This window comes from Hemicordylus capensis, chromosome 6 (assembly GCF_027244095.1).
Source record: "Hemicordylus capensis ecotype Gifberg chromosome 6, rHemCap1.1.pri, whole genome shotgun sequence".
NCBI classification, from domain to species: Eukaryota; Metazoa; Chordata; class Lepidosauria; order Squamata; family Cordylidae; genus Hemicordylus; species Hemicordylus capensis.
The window spans coordinates 165,180,671-165,201,704 of NC_069662.1; the positions used below are offsets into that span (position 1 = coordinate 165,180,671).

At 44.5% G+C, this 21,034-nt stretch overlaps 1 protein-coding gene across 22 annotated transcripts in view; it reads right to left on the reverse strand.

The window, feature by feature from the left end:
* The window catches only part of OBSCN (obscurin, cytoskeletal calmodulin and titin-interacting RhoGEF), a 287,341-nt gene that overhangs the window by 130,126 nt on the left and 136,181 nt on the right, over window positions 1–21,034 (reverse strand). For 18 of the 22 annotated variants that reach the window (XR_008309945.1, XM_053262303.1, XM_053262302.1 and 15 more), the window contains 8 exons: window positions 19,480–19,746; window positions 15,655–15,918; window positions 12,787–13,056; window positions 12,086–12,352; window positions 11,096–11,362; window positions 9,818–10,084; window positions 7,119–7,391; window positions 2,119–2,385 (listed from right to left, as the gene is read on the reverse strand). Coding sequence is in view for 21 of the 22 variants with exons in the window: in XM_053262303.1 (XP_053118278.1) it covers window positions 2,119–2,385; window positions 7,119–7,391; window positions 9,818–10,084; window positions 11,096–11,362; window positions 12,086–12,352; window positions 12,787–13,056; window positions 15,655–15,918; window positions 19,480–19,746 (2,142 nt within the window). In the remaining variant the exon portion in view is untranslated. The remainder of the gene's footprint in view (window positions 1–2,118; window positions 2,386–7,118; window positions 7,392–9,817; window positions 10,085–11,095; window positions 11,363–12,085; window positions 12,353–12,786; window positions 13,057–15,654; window positions 15,919–19,479; window positions 19,747–21,034) is intronic. The other 4 variants (XM_053262306.1, XM_053262308.1, XM_053262311.1 and 1 more) reach the window with 4 other exon arrangements.

Sequence of the window (21,034 nt, forward strand, 5' to 3'; positions counted from 1 at the left end):
GGAGCCACTGATCTGACTTGTATCTCTGACCAAGCTGAAATGTTGGTATAAAGGAGATAGGACTCAGGGATCAATTCACACCACTGCCAGGTTAATGGTGTCTCTTCCATGGCAAGTCAAGCTTCAAACATTCAAAGAAAGCAACCCAAAGCTGCCCAGTGTGCACTCTGCCACATCTTTAGATGGAGCAAAATGCTTCTAGGGCTGAGGAAGAGCCTGGACATTGTAGGAATCACTTTAAGGTTGAGTGATTTGAAAGCGGGGGGTGGGGGGGAGTTGAGATTATTATGAATATGAAATGCTTTGTTTGCTATCCAGCATAAAACATTTGAAACAATTCTGCTACAGCAGGAGTTTTCAAACTTGGGTTCCCAGATATTGCTGGACGACAACTCCCATCATCCCCAGCCACAATCCCCTGCTAACTTGGCAAAGAGGCACCTTTTAACGTGGTGATTCTCTTTTATTTAGCAGGGGGAGAGTAACTGACCCTATCCACCCCCAGCACAGAACCTCCAGTGACTGTTGCTGGTGTATATCTTGTGTTTCTTTTTAGATTGTGAGCCTTTTGGGGACAGGGACCCATCTTATTTATTTATTATTTCTCTGTGTAAACCACCCTGAGCCATTTTTGGAAGGGCAGTATAGAAATCGAATGAATGAATAGATAGATAGATAGATAGATAGATAGATAGATAGATAGATAGATAGATAGATTCATTCCCATGACATTTGCAGTCCAACAACATCTGGGGACTGAAGGTTGCAAATTCCTACATTACAGAACTACTGGAATGTTGGGAACCTACAGTAAAACTCTCATATGGCCCAAGGCAGAGATTTCTGAAGCTGGTTCCATGATGTATAAAAGTGATAAGCAAGTGGAGCAACAGCAGCTGGGTTACACACAGCAGTTGTGTGTGATTTCAAATGTGCATTAACACAGATAACAACGGATATGCTGCCCCCCTCTTATAATTACGGATACTTTATTTGTATTGATTTTATTCAATAACATTTGGATCACCTTTCCGTAGGCTCAGAAAGTTACCAACTAAAATAGCAAAGCCAAATAACTAGAAAAACAAAATCAGAAAATAAAACAATCACACAATTATACTGCCCAGGTATTAGAAACCAAGTAAGAATTACCAACAGTCATATTATATTAAATAGCATATTCAAATCCCTAGATACACATCTAAGACAGTACTTAGCATGTAAAGATTAAAGAGGCTCAAAACACTTCATCACATACATTGTCTCAGCAATCCTTACAACAACCCTGTAAGGTAGGCCAGCATTTCAGATGGGGAGTTTGAAACTCAGAGGTGGTCTGTTTCAGAGGTTAAACTACATTCGGATTCTGGCTGGATGTCCTGGTTTGTTAACTGTTTCTGGTTTGTATGGAATATGTTCAGACAAAATGGGAGATTGTGGTTTATTCCAAAGCATGAACAGAAATTTTAGATCTTCTCTCTTCACATGCAAAGGAAGAAGGGAAGGGAGGTAATGGCAGCATGAGTTCAAGACTCAGACCTGCTCATGCACATAATGCTAAACCAAGGGTTAGCATCACATCTGAGCCAGGTCGCTGACTTCCCTAAAGCCAGTGACCTGGCTCAGATCTTGAGTTCAAGACTGAGATGGGACTGGAACTCACAGCTCACTTTCTTAGTCACTGTATTACACCAGATCTTTCATAATCAAACATTACTCTCATTATGTGTTATCAGTACAGGGCAGTAAAGTAAACAAAGGCCTGAGCAGGGGAATGTAAAGAATATGCTTAGAGAGAATTGGCAAGATACGGTCTGGAGTATTTCCTCAAACTCTTGCAGACGCCTTGTTTCGTAGCAGCCCTACAACTGTTAAGAACCTGAAGAATCCCCAGAGACCAGATCAAATGGTTTGTCAACTTTTCTCCCCTCTGAAAGAGCAGGGTCCCCCAGTGCTCTACAACCTGGAACAGTTGACAGCTTCTCAGTTCCAGCTCCAGCTGATAGCAACAGCTAGAGGGGCGGGGAGAGAAGTGATTGGCTGCCCATGGTCAGTCGCTGGTGTAAATCACGCCCTTGATTCACAGGATAGTCTTCTCTCCACCGGGGAAGACCTCACCTTGAACATCAAGCATAGCCACCACTTTGGTGCCTCCAGCTTCACAAGAGTAGATGCCGGTATCCCCTGGAAGTGCAGGCTTGATTCTAAGCTTGGCCACGTTCCAGTCCTGTTCGATTGCAATCCGTTGGCCATCAGCGCGAACCTCCTGGTCATTTTTCTTCCATGTGGCTTCCACAGGCCTAGAGTATTGGCAGATGAACTCTGCTGTGCCATCTTCATCAACGGAAAGGTCCTGCATAGGACTGACCACCTCAATGGTTGGATCTGTCAACCGACACGTCAGGAGGAACATGCATTAGTGGCTCCTTTGGGAATGATTACGAACACTTTTAAGCAAAGCATTCTCAGTGTGGACTAAAAAGCAAGTGAAATATGTGAAAGCTGATGAAAAGCTCTGTTTAATTTGCTGAGTTTAGTGTTTGCTTGTGCCAGCAGTAGGCATTATGGAAGCTGATGGGTTAGCTATTAGGACAGCCGTTGTGTCATATGTCACTGATGCGTTATGGCTGTATATGCACTGGTGCATTCCCAGAAACTGAATTCACATATAGTGTACAGATCTAAATCACAGATCTGCAGCACACCAAGCACTTACCTCCCCTCCAACCCGGTGTTTACCGCAGTCAGGATCAGAAATTTTATGGGGGCCATAGCAATGCAACAGAATTGTCTAGGAATCATGCCAGCATCTAGTCACCCTATATGACAGAGTTCCTGCTTACAGGGGTGCATGGGGGACAAAGGGGGTAAACTGCCCCAGAGTCCAACTGGAGACCCCCAACCTATTGGGTCAAAAATGTGTTTTTGGTTTAGATAACAATAGTTATCTACTTTGGTTTTAGTTACCTGACAGCATTTATGGGGGAAGGCTTTCAGGACGAAGCCCACTAGACTATGGCTGCATTTGCACTTAAAACAGAAGTGTGGGTCCAATGGAACTGTGGTTCCATCCTCCAGCCAACACACACACACACACACACACACACACACACACACTCACTCACTCACTCACTCACTCACTCACACTCTTACACACTCACTAGGTTACCTTCCCATATTCAGACGTAACTGATAGGGCTTTGCAGGGAGACTGCAGAGAGGAGAGGGAACTGGCTGTGCGTGCTTGCTTCTGGAATGAAGGACAACCCCAGCAGCCAATCACAGATGGAGTGAGGGAGGAGCTTCCTCCCTCAACTCTTCTTGTCGCAGCATCCAGCATTCAGACGTAATGACCCAGCAATGGAACATCAGGTACGAGTGGCTAAACTCTCTACAAACCCAAGGTTAAAATTGGAGTTTGAGGAGGGAAACCTCGCGTCACTTTGGTGTCCAAACCACAGTTGCATGCATTCAGATGTACAACAAATACAACCTCAGGCCCCTCCAACTCCATTTCCACATTACTTGCGAACGAGTCCTATGTTTTGCCCCAGGCCACCTCTTTGCCACCCTGCCTGCCTAACTGGGAATAGAAGAACTTGCTACTCTTCTTCCTCTGACATGCAGCCTATGGAATGCATATCTTTTAGCAGATAGGCCTAAGAGTTTATAAGAAGGCTGCTAAAGACAACGCATGGTATTACTATTGCATCAAACCTGTCAGTAAGATTGCTTTAAAAAAAATTGTGGTATAAGAGGTGGATTATCTAAGCAGAAACAGGAGCTCTCAAACTGATCCAGTCTGGCTTGAAAGTAAACTGAGTGACTTCCTAGTTGGGGAGAGAATAGCTTGGCTTATTCTGAGCCTAACTGATACCCGTCTGGGAAAGTGCACCCATCACTACCCTGGAAGGAAAAGCCTGGGATCTGGGCTATATAACCAACTGCCAAGAGCTGGGAGACTCTGTTGATCAACAAAAGTGCTGCTTCTGCACGGAAGCACCTTTACCATTATCCAGCTCCTAAGGTCCATCTGCAGTTCCTTCTGCTCCCTCCCTTCTGCAAAGAAGATCCTGGAACCGGGACTGTACTGCTAGCTGCCAGAGCCAGAAGAGGGCACCATGCACACACTAGCATCTCGTATTAATGATATTGTACTCCTGTGTGGAGTTTGACTGTAAGTCATTTTGGGAGCCAAAATAAAAGACATTTAAAAATACATACATAAGGGAATCGGCTCAGGCCATCTCCAGTCCACAGAGTGTGTATACACACATACACACACACCGTGATTAATCCCTCACTGGTCAACCCCTATCCACAAGGTTTATCAGAGCCAATGCAGGGTCAATGCAGGGCGAACTGTTCACAGGGCTGGTTTCCCATAGTGAGTACAGAGCAGGATGGATCCTGGAAGAATGGCGCCTACCTTTTCCAAGGACAGTTGATTTCAATGGGAGTGGAAGAAAGAACCTGCCATATATATATATATAGCTTTAGTCGCTTCCATCTATGGGTTGGGTTGGGCTGGGCTGAATTGGGCTATGTATCCTCTGTGCACAATTTACTGAAGAAGAAAAATCAAGACTGGCCATGAACGCTACCCACATTTTATGCCAAACCTTCTATACTTGCTTGCATTGCATTTATTTATTAACATTTTGGGAGGTCCAGGCGCTCTATCACCCTGGCCACTGGAGATCACACTCACATTTTCCCTCTGGCTTCTGGTATTTCATCATCAGGCATTGCCCACCCACTGTCCTTCTAGCCCTGGTGTCAAGGTTCTAGCCATAAGAGTTAGAAACTCAATTTCTTTTAATCAGAGCTGAATTTCTCAGGATGTTAATGTGTGTGCTCAGTCTCAGAATACAAATAGGCCTGCCTAGGGAGAATGTCTGCCTATAATAGGCATCAGCTGTTGTCCACAGTAAACCAGCACAATGTAAGTAGACAAGCTTAAGCTGTTTCACCAATGGAAGATGCAGCTTTTAAGATTCTGTAGAAACTGTTCTGTATACTAAATATAAATAATAATTATTAAATATGGCCTTAATTTCCCAAGAAAGCATTCCATTAGTTGCTTCAATAGGCCTTTGGCTAGCTGACTGATGATATTATCCCCTTGAAATGCCTTATAGCTGCCATGTTCTGCCACATTTTTGTTTTAATATTTGAGGTTTTATTGTTTTATATTGTGATGATGTATGCCTGCTCAGGCACCTTATAGATTTAGCAAAAAGGTGGGATAAAAACCTTAATAAATAAATGAATAAGACAAAATAAGAGGAGAGGAGAGCTGGTCTTGTGGTAGCAAGTATGACTTGTCCCCTTAGCTAAGCAGGGTCCACCCTGGTTGCATATGAAAGGGAGACTAGAAGTGTGAACACTGTAAGATATTCCCTTTAGGGGATGGGGCCGCTCTGGGAGGAGCATCTAGGTTCCAAGTTCCCTCCCTGGCAGCATCTCCAAGATAGGGCTGAGAGAGATTCCTGCCTGCAAAATTGGAGAAGAATTGTGAAGACAATACTGAGCTAGACAGACCAATGGTCTGACTCAGTATGTGGCAGCTTCCTTCCTATGTTCCTAAGAATTACTGGGCAGCATCCAGAAAGTCCCATTAATTTCAATGGGGCTTCATCATAACTAACTTACTCTGAATACTGCCTACTGTCAGGATTTCTAGCGCTCTTCAGTACAGGTAGGTAGAACTTTGCAAAGCTAAAGAAGTGGCGCAGATCAGTTTTTAGAAAAGCAAAACTAATGCTGAAAGATCCTTCATTGTTGTCATGGACATTTTTTAAGCTTCCTAGACTAGTATCCTTCTCTGTCATTTCAATCTTCATAAAAAGAGAGACTGCAGGGGAAAGATGTGTAACAATGGGATCAACTAGATTTAGTGCCTTTGCAAACAACGTGTTGTTGTTCTACTGGGAAATATTCTTCCTCCCATATACTGAAAGGGCATCTCATCTATTAAAGATCCATGATATCCAGGCATCCAAGAAGAGAAGAGAAGGTTGCACAGCCCACAGTGGGGAAGGGAAACTTAGGCGAGGCAAACTCCGGCCCCAGTCCTTCTCCTTCTCCCTTTATATATATATTTACACCCAAGGACAGCCCTACATATATATTTCATCGTGTATGAGGCAACTGACCAACCAGCTGCTGGGTGCCTGTATTTTGGCCACTGATGGCTTCTACCCAGAGCCATCTTTTGGCTCAGCTGCCATTGTTTCTACAGTTCAGCTGCCACCTGCTGCCCATCCCCCCCCCCGGTAATAATTCTGCAGGCGATAGTTCCTGGGCACTCTGCACTTGCTCCTCACCCTCTCCCCATGAAAAGGAACCAGGCTCAAAGCCAAGGGGAGATGAGGACCAAGGCTAGAAGACAATGGCTGGGAATGCACCTCAAGCAAGGCAATGTCAGCACAGCTCTAGGAGGACCAGGCTGTGATCCATCTGTCCAAATACTCAAAGGTCAGCTCTGAAAATATGCCCGGATTTGGATTAAGATAGACACAACCATCTATTCTTGCCTAGCTTACCCTGATGCACAAAACATCAAAACTAGGAAGGTAATGCTGTGAACCAGAGAGAGACCAACACATCACCAAACATGGGCTACTGCCTCCCTCGAGTGCTTCTAAGCCTGCTTAGTGTTGGAATACAGCCAGTGAGGCGGACTTGTGTGATTCAACCAACAATGACATAGAACTGGGCAAGGTGATATTACTGGGGGCTGACCCATGCACGCGATCTTGATCACGTGAAGCCACAAAACCTGGAGTTTAAAAGCGCACTGGTGGAACAAGCCATGCTTTTATCTTGCCCCACAAAGGGCTAGCTATAAGAACAGCCCCCAATGCCTCTTCAGCATGCTCTTTGTGACCATGAACTATTCCTAACACTGGAAGGAGTAGGTCACTACCACGTCTGCTCCTTGTTGGAGGACAACTGATGAGATATGGGGTTGTGCTTAGTGAGTGCTCCATTTGTTAATGCATGCCTTGCTATAGCCATTTTGCAGGACTGTGTTAAGGGCTGCCCTAAGCCAGAAGCATATGCACCGTGGTTTGTGGGTAGACCGTCGGCATTTTATTCTAAGCCAAAAATACCTTTGATTAATAATTTAGCGGAAGATATGAGGGGGCCTGCCCTGAAGGTCACAACTCCTGAATCATTAGGCCCCAGGTCCTTTAGAGTGAGTGTGTGGATTTTCCCATCTCGCACAGAGATTTCGTTGACAGGGCTGCTCTGAAGAGGGGATCCATCCAGCCACCACTGTATGTTTTGTACGCCGGAGCGTGAAATCTGACAAGTGAAAGTGGCTGATTCGCCTGCAAAGACGTCCGTGTTCTTTAACTCAGAAACAAGCTGTGCTTCCTCTTCTGCGTAACAGAGCAAGAGAACTTATTCCAAGGGAGACACGGGATAAAACAGACATACACTTGCTCACCCTTCTGCAAAACTTGACAAACATCCACCACTTAAACAATGGACTTCATTTGTAAAAAGAGGATGGACAAACCCAGCATCGAGAATGCTTCACACTTACACAGAAAAACACTTGAGACCAATTTTCACAACCAATTCCTCATGGTGCAATCCCTAAGGACTGGCAGATCACACATACACATATCCCAAATGTTGGCATGATGAAGCCATTTTGTGAAGATCTGTCATGATCACAACTTACCACATCCTAAAAAAACCTTTGGCAATTTGGTTGAATTAAGATGTTAAAAACTGCAATTTAGTCACATATGGAAGCATTCAAAAGACGATGGCTCCACACCAAACTGTAGGAAAATTCAACTTGCCATGACTCCTCCATGCAAAACACACATTTTGCTGGGGCCATGACTGTGGCAATCTGTTAACAGAGAGATTCTATCAAGGATCATTCTCTTGTTATATCAGGTAACTGTCTGAGGATCTTGTTCAGACCACACCTATTCACTTGAGGAGACAGCTTGATGGTAGCGAATCAAGTCACCAAAATTATTCACAGTCAAGCTACATGTGATTTTTAAAAGTATGTGTCAAAACATATTTGCAGTTTTGGTTTCACACAATCAAGAAATCTATCTCCTTTTTTAATCACAAAGGAAAAATATTAACATGCAAAGTGGTCAGGTAAACCGGCTCTCTTTTATTCCCAGTCAGTGCAATTTCTTAAGGTATAAAAAGAGTAAGGAGACTCCACATGCATCTCCCATGATTGATTGATTGATTGATTGATTCAATTTATGCGCCACCCTTCCTAAAGTAGCTCAGGGAGCTTTTATATTAAAATCAAACACACATAATAAAGCAATAATTTTTTTAAAAACCAGATTAAAATTAAAATTAAAATGAGATATCATTAAAAGCCAGGCTTCTCCTGAAGGCCTGCAAGGAAGATAATCCTTTTATATTCACAGGGAGCACATTCCACAACCCAGGAGTGAATTGGTGGCACCCAAAGAAGGACCCCTCCTGATGATCTTAATGAGTGGAGGGGGTCTTGTAGAGAATGGTGCTCTCTCAAGTAACCCGGACCTAAACCATTCAAGGCTTTAAAGGTAATAACCAGCACTTTGTACTTTGCCCAAAAACATATCAGCAGCCAGTGCAACTGTTTAAGAACAGGCATATTGTGGTCTCTCCGGGATACCCCAGAGACCAATTTGGATGCCCAAAATGTGGCAGCCAGATTGGTTCAAATCTAACTGAACCAGATTCAGTTAGTTTGGAAACTAACTGAAGCTTCCAAACTACGTACAAAGGCAGCCCTACATAGAGCGCATTGCGGAAGTCCAATCTGGAGGTTACCAGCTGGTGTACCACTGGTGTACCACTGGTTACCAGCTGGTGTACCACTGTTTTCAGGTCATCCTCCTCAAGGAACGGATGGAGTTGTTGAATCAATCGCAGCTGGTAAAAAGCACTCCTGGCCACAGCCTCAAACTGAGGCACCAGGGTGCAACCTGGATCCAAGAGCACTCCCAAGCTATGAACCTGTACTTTCTAGGGGAGAGTAACCTTATCCAGAAAAGGAAGTTCTATCCTGTCTTGCAGATTACGGCCTCCAACAATGAGCACCTCTGTTTTGCTTAGATTCAGCTTCAGTTTATTATCCCTCATTCAGCCCATTACTCCCTGTAGGCAGGCATTTAAGGGGCTAATGCCATTTTCTGATATTGATGACAAGAGAAATCTATTTGGGTGTCATCAGCATATTGATAACACCCAGCACCCAATCCCCTGACGACCTCACCCAGCAGTTTCATGTAGGTGTTAAAAAAGCATTGATGATTATATACCTGGGCCCTTGAAAAAGAATATGGCTTTTTGCCTAGTCATAAATGGAATCTAACTTTGTGTGTTAGGAAAAGGGCTTGGATTGTTTTTTAAGCCTGTGCATAGGTCTCAAAAATGCAACATCAGGCCAGGTAGCAGTATACACTGCTTTTATATACCTGAGGCAATGTAAGTGCTGATTCACACATACATGTTTTTCACTCAATGATGGCAGCCTTGTAGTCATAACTTGCATGTATGAACGAATTCTCACAAGTCAAAACTTCCATATGACCTTACACTACCTCTGACTCAATGCTTGGTGCACATATTCACTCGAGTTATTAACTGTGGAGTAGTCAAGGAACCATGTGTGAACCAGCTCCAGAAGTTTACACAAAGCACTGCAATTTTCGCTTTACAGACTGAATGTCTCAATATTGCTGGAAACATGCCTTGGTGTTCCTTGGGAACCAATGAGGCTTGCATTAAGGGTTTCAAGCTCCAGCCAAAAGGAGTCGAACGAACCCACCTTGTACATAAACGGAGCCCGTCGACAGCTCATCTCCCGTGCTGCAAGTGTATGGCCCACAGTCCTCAGGCTCCACATCATGAATGATCAGCTCGATGCTGGTGCCGCTACGCCGCATCTCGTATTTGGCACTGGGCTGAAGAACTAAGGAGCCTTTTCTCCACTCGACGGGAGCGTCAGGCTTGGAGATCTCACAGTGCAGGATGGCTTTCCCCCCCGTTTCCGATTCCACATTCTGCAACTCTTTTTTAAAGAGCACTGGCAGAACTTTAGGGGAAAGAGAAGTAGAGAGATGACATTTCAAAATGCAGGCTTGAGGTGCACCAGTGGATGGGCCCGTGGGCACTGGGGATGGTGATACTATAGCATGCTGTGGCAAGGTGCACTCTTAATTCCCAAACTAACTCCTGGTAAAGTATTGACTAGATGAATAAAAAGAATAAAACTTCATCAGGATTTGGTGTGGGGATAAAGCAGGCACCCTGAGCCAGGTGGTACTGCCATCTAAGCAACAAGATAAGAAATGAGTCTATCATGTTGGGTATGGGGCCGTCCACTTGGGAAGGATGTAGCTAGAGAGTTCATGGATTTCAGGAGTGCCCAGCTACCATGGAGCTCAAAGACTGAGGGGGGTGGTGATATACGGAGAGCAGCTGAAGCACAAATGGGCTGTATGTGCTCCACAAAAAACAGTACAGCATTTCCTGGCATGCCAAACAATTATTAATCAAGGTGTGGTAGGAGTTTGCTTTTCATGTGGAAAAGGAAAGGTTAATGGCAGGAGTTAATTCTGGTTGCATCAGAATGAGTCTGTAGGTTGCACTCTATCCCTTTCTCAGGTAGAGCATCTCTACCATTGCGTGTGGGAGGCCCCAGGTTCAATCCTTGGCAACTCTTGGGGGAGCTGGGAAAGACCCCTCCTCTGAAACCCTGGCAAGCTGCCAACAGTCAGTGTAGACCAGGGATTCTCAGCGTTGGGTCCGCAGATGTTATTGGACTTCAACTCCCATAATCCCCAGCCCCAGCGGCCTTTGGTTGGGGATTATGGGAGTTGAAGTCCAATAACATCTGCGGACCCAACGCTGAGAATCCCGGGTGTAGACTATCCTGAGCTTGATGGAGCAAGGGTCTGACTCGGTATGAGGCAGCTTCCCATGTTCTTAAGGCAAGCAACGGTTACATCACTAAAGAAAAACTATTAATAAAATTGCACATCCCCAGAAGCAAGAACAGCCACAGCAAGTAGGTAGACACAGAACTCATCCAGGCTTCTCTTACCTTTGACATGTACAGTGGCAGTTGTCTGTTGGTCTCGTGAATCACAGGTGTACTCTCCAGCATCCTGAGCTTCCACATCATAAATGAGGAGCTCCGCTAAGGTCCCTTCTTGCCTGAGCTCATACTTTTCACTTGCCTGCAGCACAACATTCCCTCTCTTCCAGACAAGCGGAGCCATGGGCTTTGTCAGCTCACAGTGCAAGGACACCGTGTTCCCTGCCTCCACCTCTTTGTTTTGGAGATGGCGCTTGAAAAGCACAGGGAGAGCTGAAAGACAGTGCAAACATTAGAGAGAACTTGTTTAAGAAAGTGCAGTCTTAATGCAACTGTAATCAACAATTCTAATTCTATCTTAATCTTCATTTATCCTCTTACTGGTTTAAAATAAATATAGTAGATCATGCCAATATGCAGAGACTGTGTGTGAGTGAAATCAGCTTGCATTTGTCTGTGGTGACTGGTTGTTGGGAGCTGCTTTGCTAGATGGCCAAACTGCCAGTACACTCCAAATGTTACACTGGCATGTTGCAAAACTGCTGAATTCCAGGCTTTGGGTTTTCACCCATGTGCATTGTACTTCATACCTGGATAGAAAGCTGCTTCTACAGAGAAGCAGTTTTCACTCCTTATTCACCAAAATCCAAGCCCAGTAATATACATTATTATCTTTTATTATATTATATTATTTAGCATACTTTAATGATGCCTGATATGTACATCTCTAGGAGGTGTACAAAATTTAACACACAATATGCAGCACAATAAAAAGAGTTGATTTCACAAAATACAATAAAAACAATATAAAATTAAAAAATGTAAAAACAATAAAAACAAACTAAACATTATTAATGTTTTCAAAAAGAATCTTTTTCTGCATGACATGCTTCCAGTTCTTTCTCTCCCTCCAAACAACCATGTGAGTAAGGTCTATTTTACACTAAATTCTGTTCCACCAAAGTGGTACTCACCACTCCATAGGCATGTTCTCACCTTTAACCTTGAGTCTGGCCGTGGTCTTTCTTTCAGCTGTACTACAGCTATATTCTCCTGCATCTTCCGGAACCACATCATGAATGGTCAAAGTGTGGGCAGTTCCTTCCACCTTAATTTCAAACTTCTGGCTGGGCTGGACTGTGGATGAGCCTTTCCTCCATTCCACAAGGATACTGGGCTTGGAGAGGACACAACGGAAGATGGCCATCTTGTTCTCATCGACGTCCATGTTCTCCAACTGCTTGATGAAGATTACTGGTGAAGCTGTACAGAAGGGAAGAGAAACCAGCGATGGAGCTGGTGAGGTAGGCATAACAGAAGAGGACAGAGCTCAATGGTAGAGCACATGCTTGGCATGAAGTCAGTCCCAGATTCAGTCCCTGGCATCTCCAGTTAAAAAAGGATTTTTTAGTAGCAGGCAAGTAGCAGGCAAAACAAAAGACCTTTAACCCTGAGTCTCTGGAGAGCACTATCAGTCAGAGAAGATAATATTTGGCTAGCTATTGATATTGGACAGGTTTCCCAACCCTTGGGTTCAGGGTGGTGTTGGACTACAGCTCCATAGTGGCTGGAGATGATGGGAGTTGTAGTCCAACAACAACTGGGGACCCAAAGTAAAAGAAGTAAAGATGGAGACACATAAGTCAGTTCATGGGCCCAGAACTAAATGACTGTATTTAAAGAGTTAGATGACTTACGTTGCACAGTCAGCTGGGCCTCAGATGAATTCTGACCCACTTTGAACACGACAGAGCCAGAGTCTTCAAGGGTCACCTTCCGGAGAGTCAACGTATGAAGCTTCCCTTGAACCTGGATCTCATTCATTTCGTTGGACTGGAGAGGTACATTTCCCAGACTCCACTGAACATCCTTAGCCTTCTCCCGAGAGACCTTGCACTGGAATACTGCATCTTCACTTTCATACAAAGTTATATCTTTCAGTGCCTCTATGATGGTGGTTGGCGATTCTAAAATTGAGAACAAAACCTTTTTAGTGAACTTCCTGGCTGCATGGGGATTTGGACCTGAGTCAAATAGTGATAGGGCTGTAGCTCTGGGAGGGGGCCACAGTTCCATGGTAGAGCATCTGCTTTGCACGCAGAAGGCCCCAAGTTCAATCCCTGGCATCTCCAGGTTGGGCTGGGAAAGACTCCCGCCTGAAACCTTGAAGAGCAATTGCCAGTCAGTAGAGATATATTGTAGAGACAATATCAAACTAGATGGACCAATGGTCTGACTCTGTATATGGCAGCTTCCTATCTACCTCCCTGGTCCCACGCTGACACTCTACTATACTACACAAGTAAAAACCCAATTTTTATTATTTGTTATTAATATTAATATTTAAATGCAAATACCACTTTCCATCAAAAAAGTTCTCAAAAGAGTTTATCTAAAAAGAAGCACAAGGGAGACATAACATAAGAACAGCCCTGCTGGATCAGGCCCAAAGCCTATCTAGTCCAGCATCCTGTTTCCCACAGTGGTCCATCAGATGCCCCTGAGAAGCCCACAGGCAATGTCTTTCTCCTGCTGTTGCTTCCCTGCAACTGGTACTCCAGTAACTGTGACTGGTATTCCTGTCTACCTACAGACCCGCCTCTCCCATCCAGTTACATCCCACCCGGTCAGATCATCTTAGATGGCCCTTTTGTCGGTCCCTGATTTCCGAGAGGTTCGGGGCAATAGGACCTGTGAAAGGGCCTTTTCAGTTGCTGCCCCACTTCTCTGGAATTCCCTTCCCCTTCAGATTCATTTAGCTCCTTCCTTATTGATTTTTAAATCTCTATTGAAGACTTTTCTTTTTCACCAGGCTTTTACCATATAATTTAACTATTTGTTTTTTGTTTTTTGTTAGTTACTTTAGTTGTGAACTTTAGTTAGGAGTGAACCAGCATGGCTTCTGCAAAGATAAATCTTGCCTCACCAACCTTTTGGAGTTCTTTGAGAGTGTCAACAAGTGTGTGGATCAAGGTGATCCAGTTGACATAGTATACCTGGACTTCCAAAAGGCTTTTGACAAAGTTCCTCATCAAAGACTCCTGAGGAAACTTAGCAGTCATGGGATAAGGGGACAAGTACATGTGTGGATTGCTAACTGGTTGAAAGACAGAGAAAAGAGGGTAGGTATAAATGGAGAGTTTGCACAATGGACAGAAATAAAAAGTGGGGTCCCCGAGGGATCTGTACTGGAACTGGTGCTTTTTAAATTATTAATAAATGATCTAGAAGCAGGAGTAAGCAGCAAGTTGGCCAAATTTGCAGGTGATACCAAACTCTTTAAAGTAGTGAAATCCAAAACAGATTGTGAGGATCTCTCCAAACTGGGTGAGTGGGAGACAAAGTGGCAAATGTGGTTCAATGTTGGCAAGTGTAAAGTGATAAACCACAACTTTAAGTATACGCTGATGGGATCTGAGCTGTCAGTGACTGACAGGGAGAGGGATCTTGGGTCATGGTGGACAGCTCGTTGAAAGTGTTGACTCAATGTGTGGCAGCCGTGAAAAAGGCCAATTCCATGCTAGGGATCATTAGGAAGGGGACTGAAAATAAATGGCTAATATTATAATGCCCTTATACAAAACTATGGTGCGACCACACTTGGAGTACTGCGTACAATTCTGGTCACCTCATCTAAAAAAGGACATTGTTGAACTGGAAAAGGTGCAGAAGAGGGCAACCATGATGATCAAAAGCCTAGAGCACCTTTCTTATGAGGCAAGGCTACAACACCTGGGGCTTTTTAGTTTAGAAAAAAGACAACTTCTGGGAGACATGATAGAGGTCTATAAAATCATGCATTGTGTGGAGAAAGTGGATAGAGAGAAATTCTTCTCCCTCTCCCATAACCATCCCATGAAATTGGGGGTCATCCCATCAAATTGATTGCCAGGAAAACTAGGACCAACAAACGGAAGTCCTTTTTCACACAATGCATTATCCACTTGTAGAATTCTCTGCCACAAGATGTGTTGACAGCCAACAACCTGGATAGCTTTAAGAGGGGTTTGGATAACTTCATGGAGGAGAGGTCTATCAACGGCTACCAGTCAGAGGGCTATAGGCCACCTCCAGCCTCAAAGGCAGGATGCCTCTGAGTACCAGTTGCAGGGGAGTAACAGCAGGAGAGAGGGCATGCCCTCAATTCCTGCCTGTGGCTTCCGGCGGCATCTGGTGGGCTACTGTGCGAAACAGGATGCTGGACTAGATGGGCCTTGGGCCTGATCCAGCAGGGCTGTCCTCATGTAGTTTTTAATTTAGAATGTAATTTTAATGCTTTCTTGCTTTGTATGTTTTAATACACCACCCAGAGTCTTTGGAGTGGGCAGTATATTAAATGTTTCAAATAAATAAATAAATAAATATTCAGAGTTATTGCCTCTGAGGCTGCCACCAGCAACAGCCACTGAGAGGGATGCTGTGCTGGTTTAAATAGAGACAGTTGCTCTCCCCTTTCTACGTACAGAAGAGCCACCATCATTTAAAAGATGCCCTGTTGCTAGTTAACCTCTACTCTGCCCAGTACTGCAAGCAACAGCCTCCCAGAAGGTAACCCAAAGCCCCACCTTTCACCAGCAGAACTACAGTCATCTTCTGGTCCCCTGTGTCACAGGTGTACTCCCCGGCATCAGCAGTGCTCAGCCTGGAAACGACCAGTTCCACCTCAGTGCCTACTTGCTTCATCCTGTACTTGTCACTGGGCCGCAGCAGGGACCCTTCCTTTTTCCACTGTACAGGTGCAGGTTTAGTGATCTCGCAGCTCAGGGTGACTGTGCCACCCTCTTCTCCTTCCTGATTTTCAAGTGGCTTAATGAAAAGCACTGGCAAAGCTAAATTAAGAGAAGCAAAGGAAAAATACATGGCTTTTGTCACCAACGGTTCCTTGCTTTTGTGTAGATAACACTTTAGCTTGAGAACTCTAGTTCAGTCCAGATCCAAGGTCCAAATGACTACAGGAGTGGGCACTGTGTGTGGTTGCTTGAAAATGAGACGCTGCCTTGGAAGGCAGTACCATTGAAAAAATTAAGATAGCAGGGGAAAGGTTTGAAAAGTGGGTGCTGGTACTCAAAGACAACTACATCAGATCAGAGAGCACTTCAGATGATGGCTGTCGCATGGAGAACCCAGATTTTTCAGTTCCAGAATTATATTGCCCAGTCGCAAGGCTTCAAGTTGAACACTCTGATGATTCAGATTTTAAACATTATGTGAGCTTAAAAAAAACATCTTTCCCTGTATCAGAATGCCTGCAATTGCAGGACCATTGGAATCTTTTTCTACATGAATAGTTTTGAGAACAAGAAAAATAAAAGGCCAAAGAGAAATGAACTCATTGGGTACCATTCAGAATAGAAGTTGCTTGAGCAAAACATTTCTTCTCATGCATCAGGAGGGGGGCGATTTTTGGCAATTCCCCCTTCCTATTCTACAGCCACATGATCCCTCCATAAAAATATTCCTGGGGGCTGGAGGACCCCCAGTAGTAGAATTTTTGGGAGCATTATGGGCTGCAGGAGGAAGGTGGAAGAGCTGAACGTGGCTCCTTCCCTGCTTGCAGGCATTCTATTTATACCGCTTTTACTCAGGATGTTACCTAATATCAACCTTTCATTTTGGGTTTCAACAAGATAAATACTTGATTTCTGAAGGACAGACAGATGAAATAGCAACATTTACTCAATTATTTGAGAAAGTCACTCCAGCATTTAAATACTTTTATTGTGATAAGGCCAATATTATAAAAGTGATTTGCAACTCCACAAATTCTACATTGCACCGGTGGCAATGAAGCCTTTCCATGCAGAGTGACTGCACCAGTCTGGGGGGGAAGAGGAGAGAGCCAGGGACAGACATTTGGGGAGAGACAGAGCTGCAGAAAGGGAGACAGGCAGGCAGAGAGACACTGCATGGCAGAACAGAGAAAGGCAGCACAAGACAGGCTGATGGTTAGCATGCACAAGACCGGGGTACCACATTTTAGCTTGCCACTGTATGTGGCCCCTCTCTGATGAACATAACAAGTCTCAATCTTCCTCCCAATTTTGAAGTTATAGAGGGGGTCGGGAAATGATCTCACAGTTGCAAAGTGCCTCCTCACCCCTTCCGCAGCTCCAGGGTTGGTAAGAAACCTGGAGGTTGTTAGGGTATTTGCATGGTGCTCTGGATATGTTGCCAAAGCAGCAGCCAAATCAACAAGTCCCTGACTCCCTCCCTGCCCCTTCAGGATGAGGTCAGGGGAAGGTCTCATGATCTCTGGAAGGGGCAGGGTTCTGGAAACAACTAATTATTTTTGGCCATCAAGGCTAGCCAAAGTTTGTTGGCTGAAAGCATGTGCACAAGACAGAGAAAGACGAGACAAAAGATGGGAGAGAAAGATGAGAAGATGCAATAACGTCTACCAGGAATGAGGGGACAGGAAAGGAAAAGATTCCTCACAGTCTGCTGATTATATCATTATTAGCCTACTTTCCAGTAGGCTTATGTTCTTAGGGCTGTTCTTATGTTCTTATCTCCCATAACACTAGAACCAGGGGTCATCCCATGAAATTGATTGCCAGGAAATCTAGGACCAGCAAACGGAAGTACTTTTTCACACAACTAGATGGACTAGATGGGCATTGGGCCTGATCCAGCAGGGCTGTTCTTATGTTCCTATGAGATCACCCAGCATTGTGTGTGTGTCCCCTTATCAACTTCGCAACGCCTGTTGGCACAAGTGCGCTAACTTGTGAACCCTCTAACCAATTTGAACCAAATTTACTACTGATGTAAGGACACATCGGGATGCCCAAAAGGTGTGCTGAGTGGTGATGTCAACCACTCCAATCCAAGATGGCGGCCACGTGAACATCTGAGGCGATAGCAAGCTAATTTGTGGACTGTCAAACCAATTTAAACCAAATTAGGTACAGCTGCAGTGAGTGGCACATAGGGACACCTCAATGGTATAGTTTGTGATGATGTCATCCACCCCGATCCAAGATGGCAGACATGTAAACCTTTGAGGTGCAAGTGGGCTAACTTGTGAACAAGCCTAACCAAATTTGATACAGATGTAGGGACACATAGGGATGCCCAAATGGCGCCATGTGTGATGATGTTATTCACTCCAATTCAAGATGGTGGCTACATGAACATCTGAGGCACAAGCAGGCTAATTTGTGGACTGACTAACCTATTTGAACCAGATTGGGTACAGTTGCAGTGAATGACACACACGGACACCTCAATGGCATAGCTTGTGATGATGTCATCCACGCCAATTCAAGATGGAAGACACAAACTTCTGAGGTGCAAGTGGGCTAACTTGTGAACCGCTTAACTGTTTTGAACCAAATTTGCTGCAGCTGTAGGGAGACATAGGGACACCTTAACGGTGAAGATTGTGACAATGTCATCCAAGATGGTGGATACGTAAATTTTGGAGGTGCAAGTGCACTAACTTATGGACAGTCTAACCAATTAGAACCAAATTTGCTACAGCTGAATGGACACATAGGGATGCCCCAATGCTGTAATTTGTGATGATGTCACCCATCCCGAGCCAAGATGGCAGATGCATAAACTTTTGAGGCAAAAGTGCACTAACCTGAGGATTGTCTTAACCAATTTGAACCAAATTTGGAACAGCTATAGTGAATGACACACAGGGACACCTCAATGGTGCCGTTTGTAATGATGACATCCACCCTGATCCAAGATGGTGGACACATGAACGTTTGAGGTACAAGAGATCTAACTTGTGGACCTCAATTTGCACCCAATTTAGTCCAGATATAGCAACAGTTAAAGGAAGGTAGGCTGATTAGTTCTTACTAGAACAACTTATTATTATATAATGATTATATACATTCAATTGAAATGTACATTATATCATATGCATTGAAATGTACAAGTGAAAATATTGGCTGTAGACCTCTAGTAGATTCCTGTTTTACTTATTTGTAAATGTGTTGGTCACTTCTCTATTTAACAAAATACAAAAAGTGATGTGCAAGCAATATTTAACAAATAACCCTAACATTAAAAATCACAGGCATGCACTGTTAAGCAATATGAACATAGAAACAGCAGCAGTTCAGAATTGGATCCCTCCCTGTCATGGAAATGTCTGTACCTTAAAAAAAAAAAAAAAGCTAGCTTGCCAGCTGAAACCGAGTTAACATACAAGCCAGTAAGCTTCCCTGAGCAGAGAGTTCCACAGGAGGAGTGGACGTCACCACCTAGAAACCCAACTCCTTTGGCTTTGTGGTTCTCACACAGGAAATAAAGGGATGCACAGCAGGACCCCCCTGCCCCCCATGATGTCCTTACTGGAGAGGGGCACAGTTACTTCCATTTGAAAAGACAGTGCTAGTGGCCAAGGTGAACAAAAGGTGCCCTCTGCTTACCTTTGACCAACAAAGATGCCGTGGTCTGATGGTCCCCAGAGTCGCAGGTGTAGTCTCCAGAGTCCTCAGGCAGTGCATCATGAATGAGAAGCTCAACTGCAGAGCCCTTTTGTCTCATCTCATACTTGTTGCTGGCTCGCAGCTTGGCTGAGCCTTTACTCCACTTCACAGGGACATTAGGCTTGGAGAGGTGGGCAAGGAGGGTGACCACTGCACCTTCCTCAACTTCTTGGTTCTCTAGCAGGACTTCAAAAAGGGCTGGAGTAGCTGAGAGTCATATGGGAATGAGGAGGTAATAATGAGAGGATGGCGCAACTGTACTAGTTCTCAATCACAGCTGAGGAGAGGCAGAGCGGCAATCGCTCTGCAGCAGGCCTCTCAAGCCTGGGTCTCCAGATGTTGTTGGACTACATCTCTGTTCTCATAAACCTTTGATGGGAGTTGTAGTCCAAGAACAACTGGGGACCCAAGTTTGAGAAGCCCTGCTCTAGAGTCTAGTGGATATGAACTTTTAAAAAATCTAATGCATTTAAAAAGACTTAATGAAATCAATTAGTTAACAATTTTGAACAGAAAAGCAAAACAGAAAACAAAAAACCAACCACCAAAGAGCCTCCACAAAAGACTGACCTCAAACCACTGTTGGCTACATGGCAATTGTAGCTAACTATCACTAGGTTGAACAGACATTCCTGTTGGAGCTCCAACATCTACCTGTTAGTGTTAATCTCCCCCTACTTTCTTATGTCTTGTCTATCCACCTTTTCCTCTTTCAGTACCTTCATTCTGCTCCTTCTCATCTTCAGCATCTTCTCCTCAGGGTCTCTCCCTGCTCCAACTGATTTTTTCTCCTCTTGTTCTAACATTCTCTGCCCCTCCTTTCACTTGTGCTGCATTCCACTATGTCACAGAACGGAGCATTGGTTCACTTACCATGAAGGCTTCTTATGGTTGCTGGAGTCAAGGACATCTCTATGGGTTATCCCCCTCACAAGCTCCAAGGCAGGACAGTTTTGACTAGCTAGAAAGAAAATACACGCCTACTTGAGCCAGAGGGGGATAGCCCCACCCCAGTTCTTTCAGGCCAAGCTACAAAAGGTGTAATGACAAATTGACACACCAGAAGGCAAAAAACAACACAGAGAGTCAACCTAACAAAACAGCAAGGAATAACACGAACAAACACTGTGAACTTGAAGTGCTATAGAAATGTCCATCAGGAAAAATCTGCATTCTGCTCCCCAGTATATGTGAGGCTTTGGTCATCTTTTGCTGCAATACATAGAAAAGACTGCTGAGAAAGTGGTCTCCCAGAAATAGACAAGTGCGCCAAGCCGGGTGGGCCTAAATGTCCTTGACTTCAGAAACCAGAAGAAGCCTTTACGGTAAGTGAACCAATGCTCCGTTCTCAGTTGCTGGGGTCAAGGACATCTCTATGGGACATGCCACTGCTTTTCGTCACCTAGGGAGGGAGCACCCCTGTCTGGTCCTGGGAAATCACCTGCTGCAACACTCTTCTTCCGAAGGCTGCTTGTGCTGAGGCATAAGTGTCCAT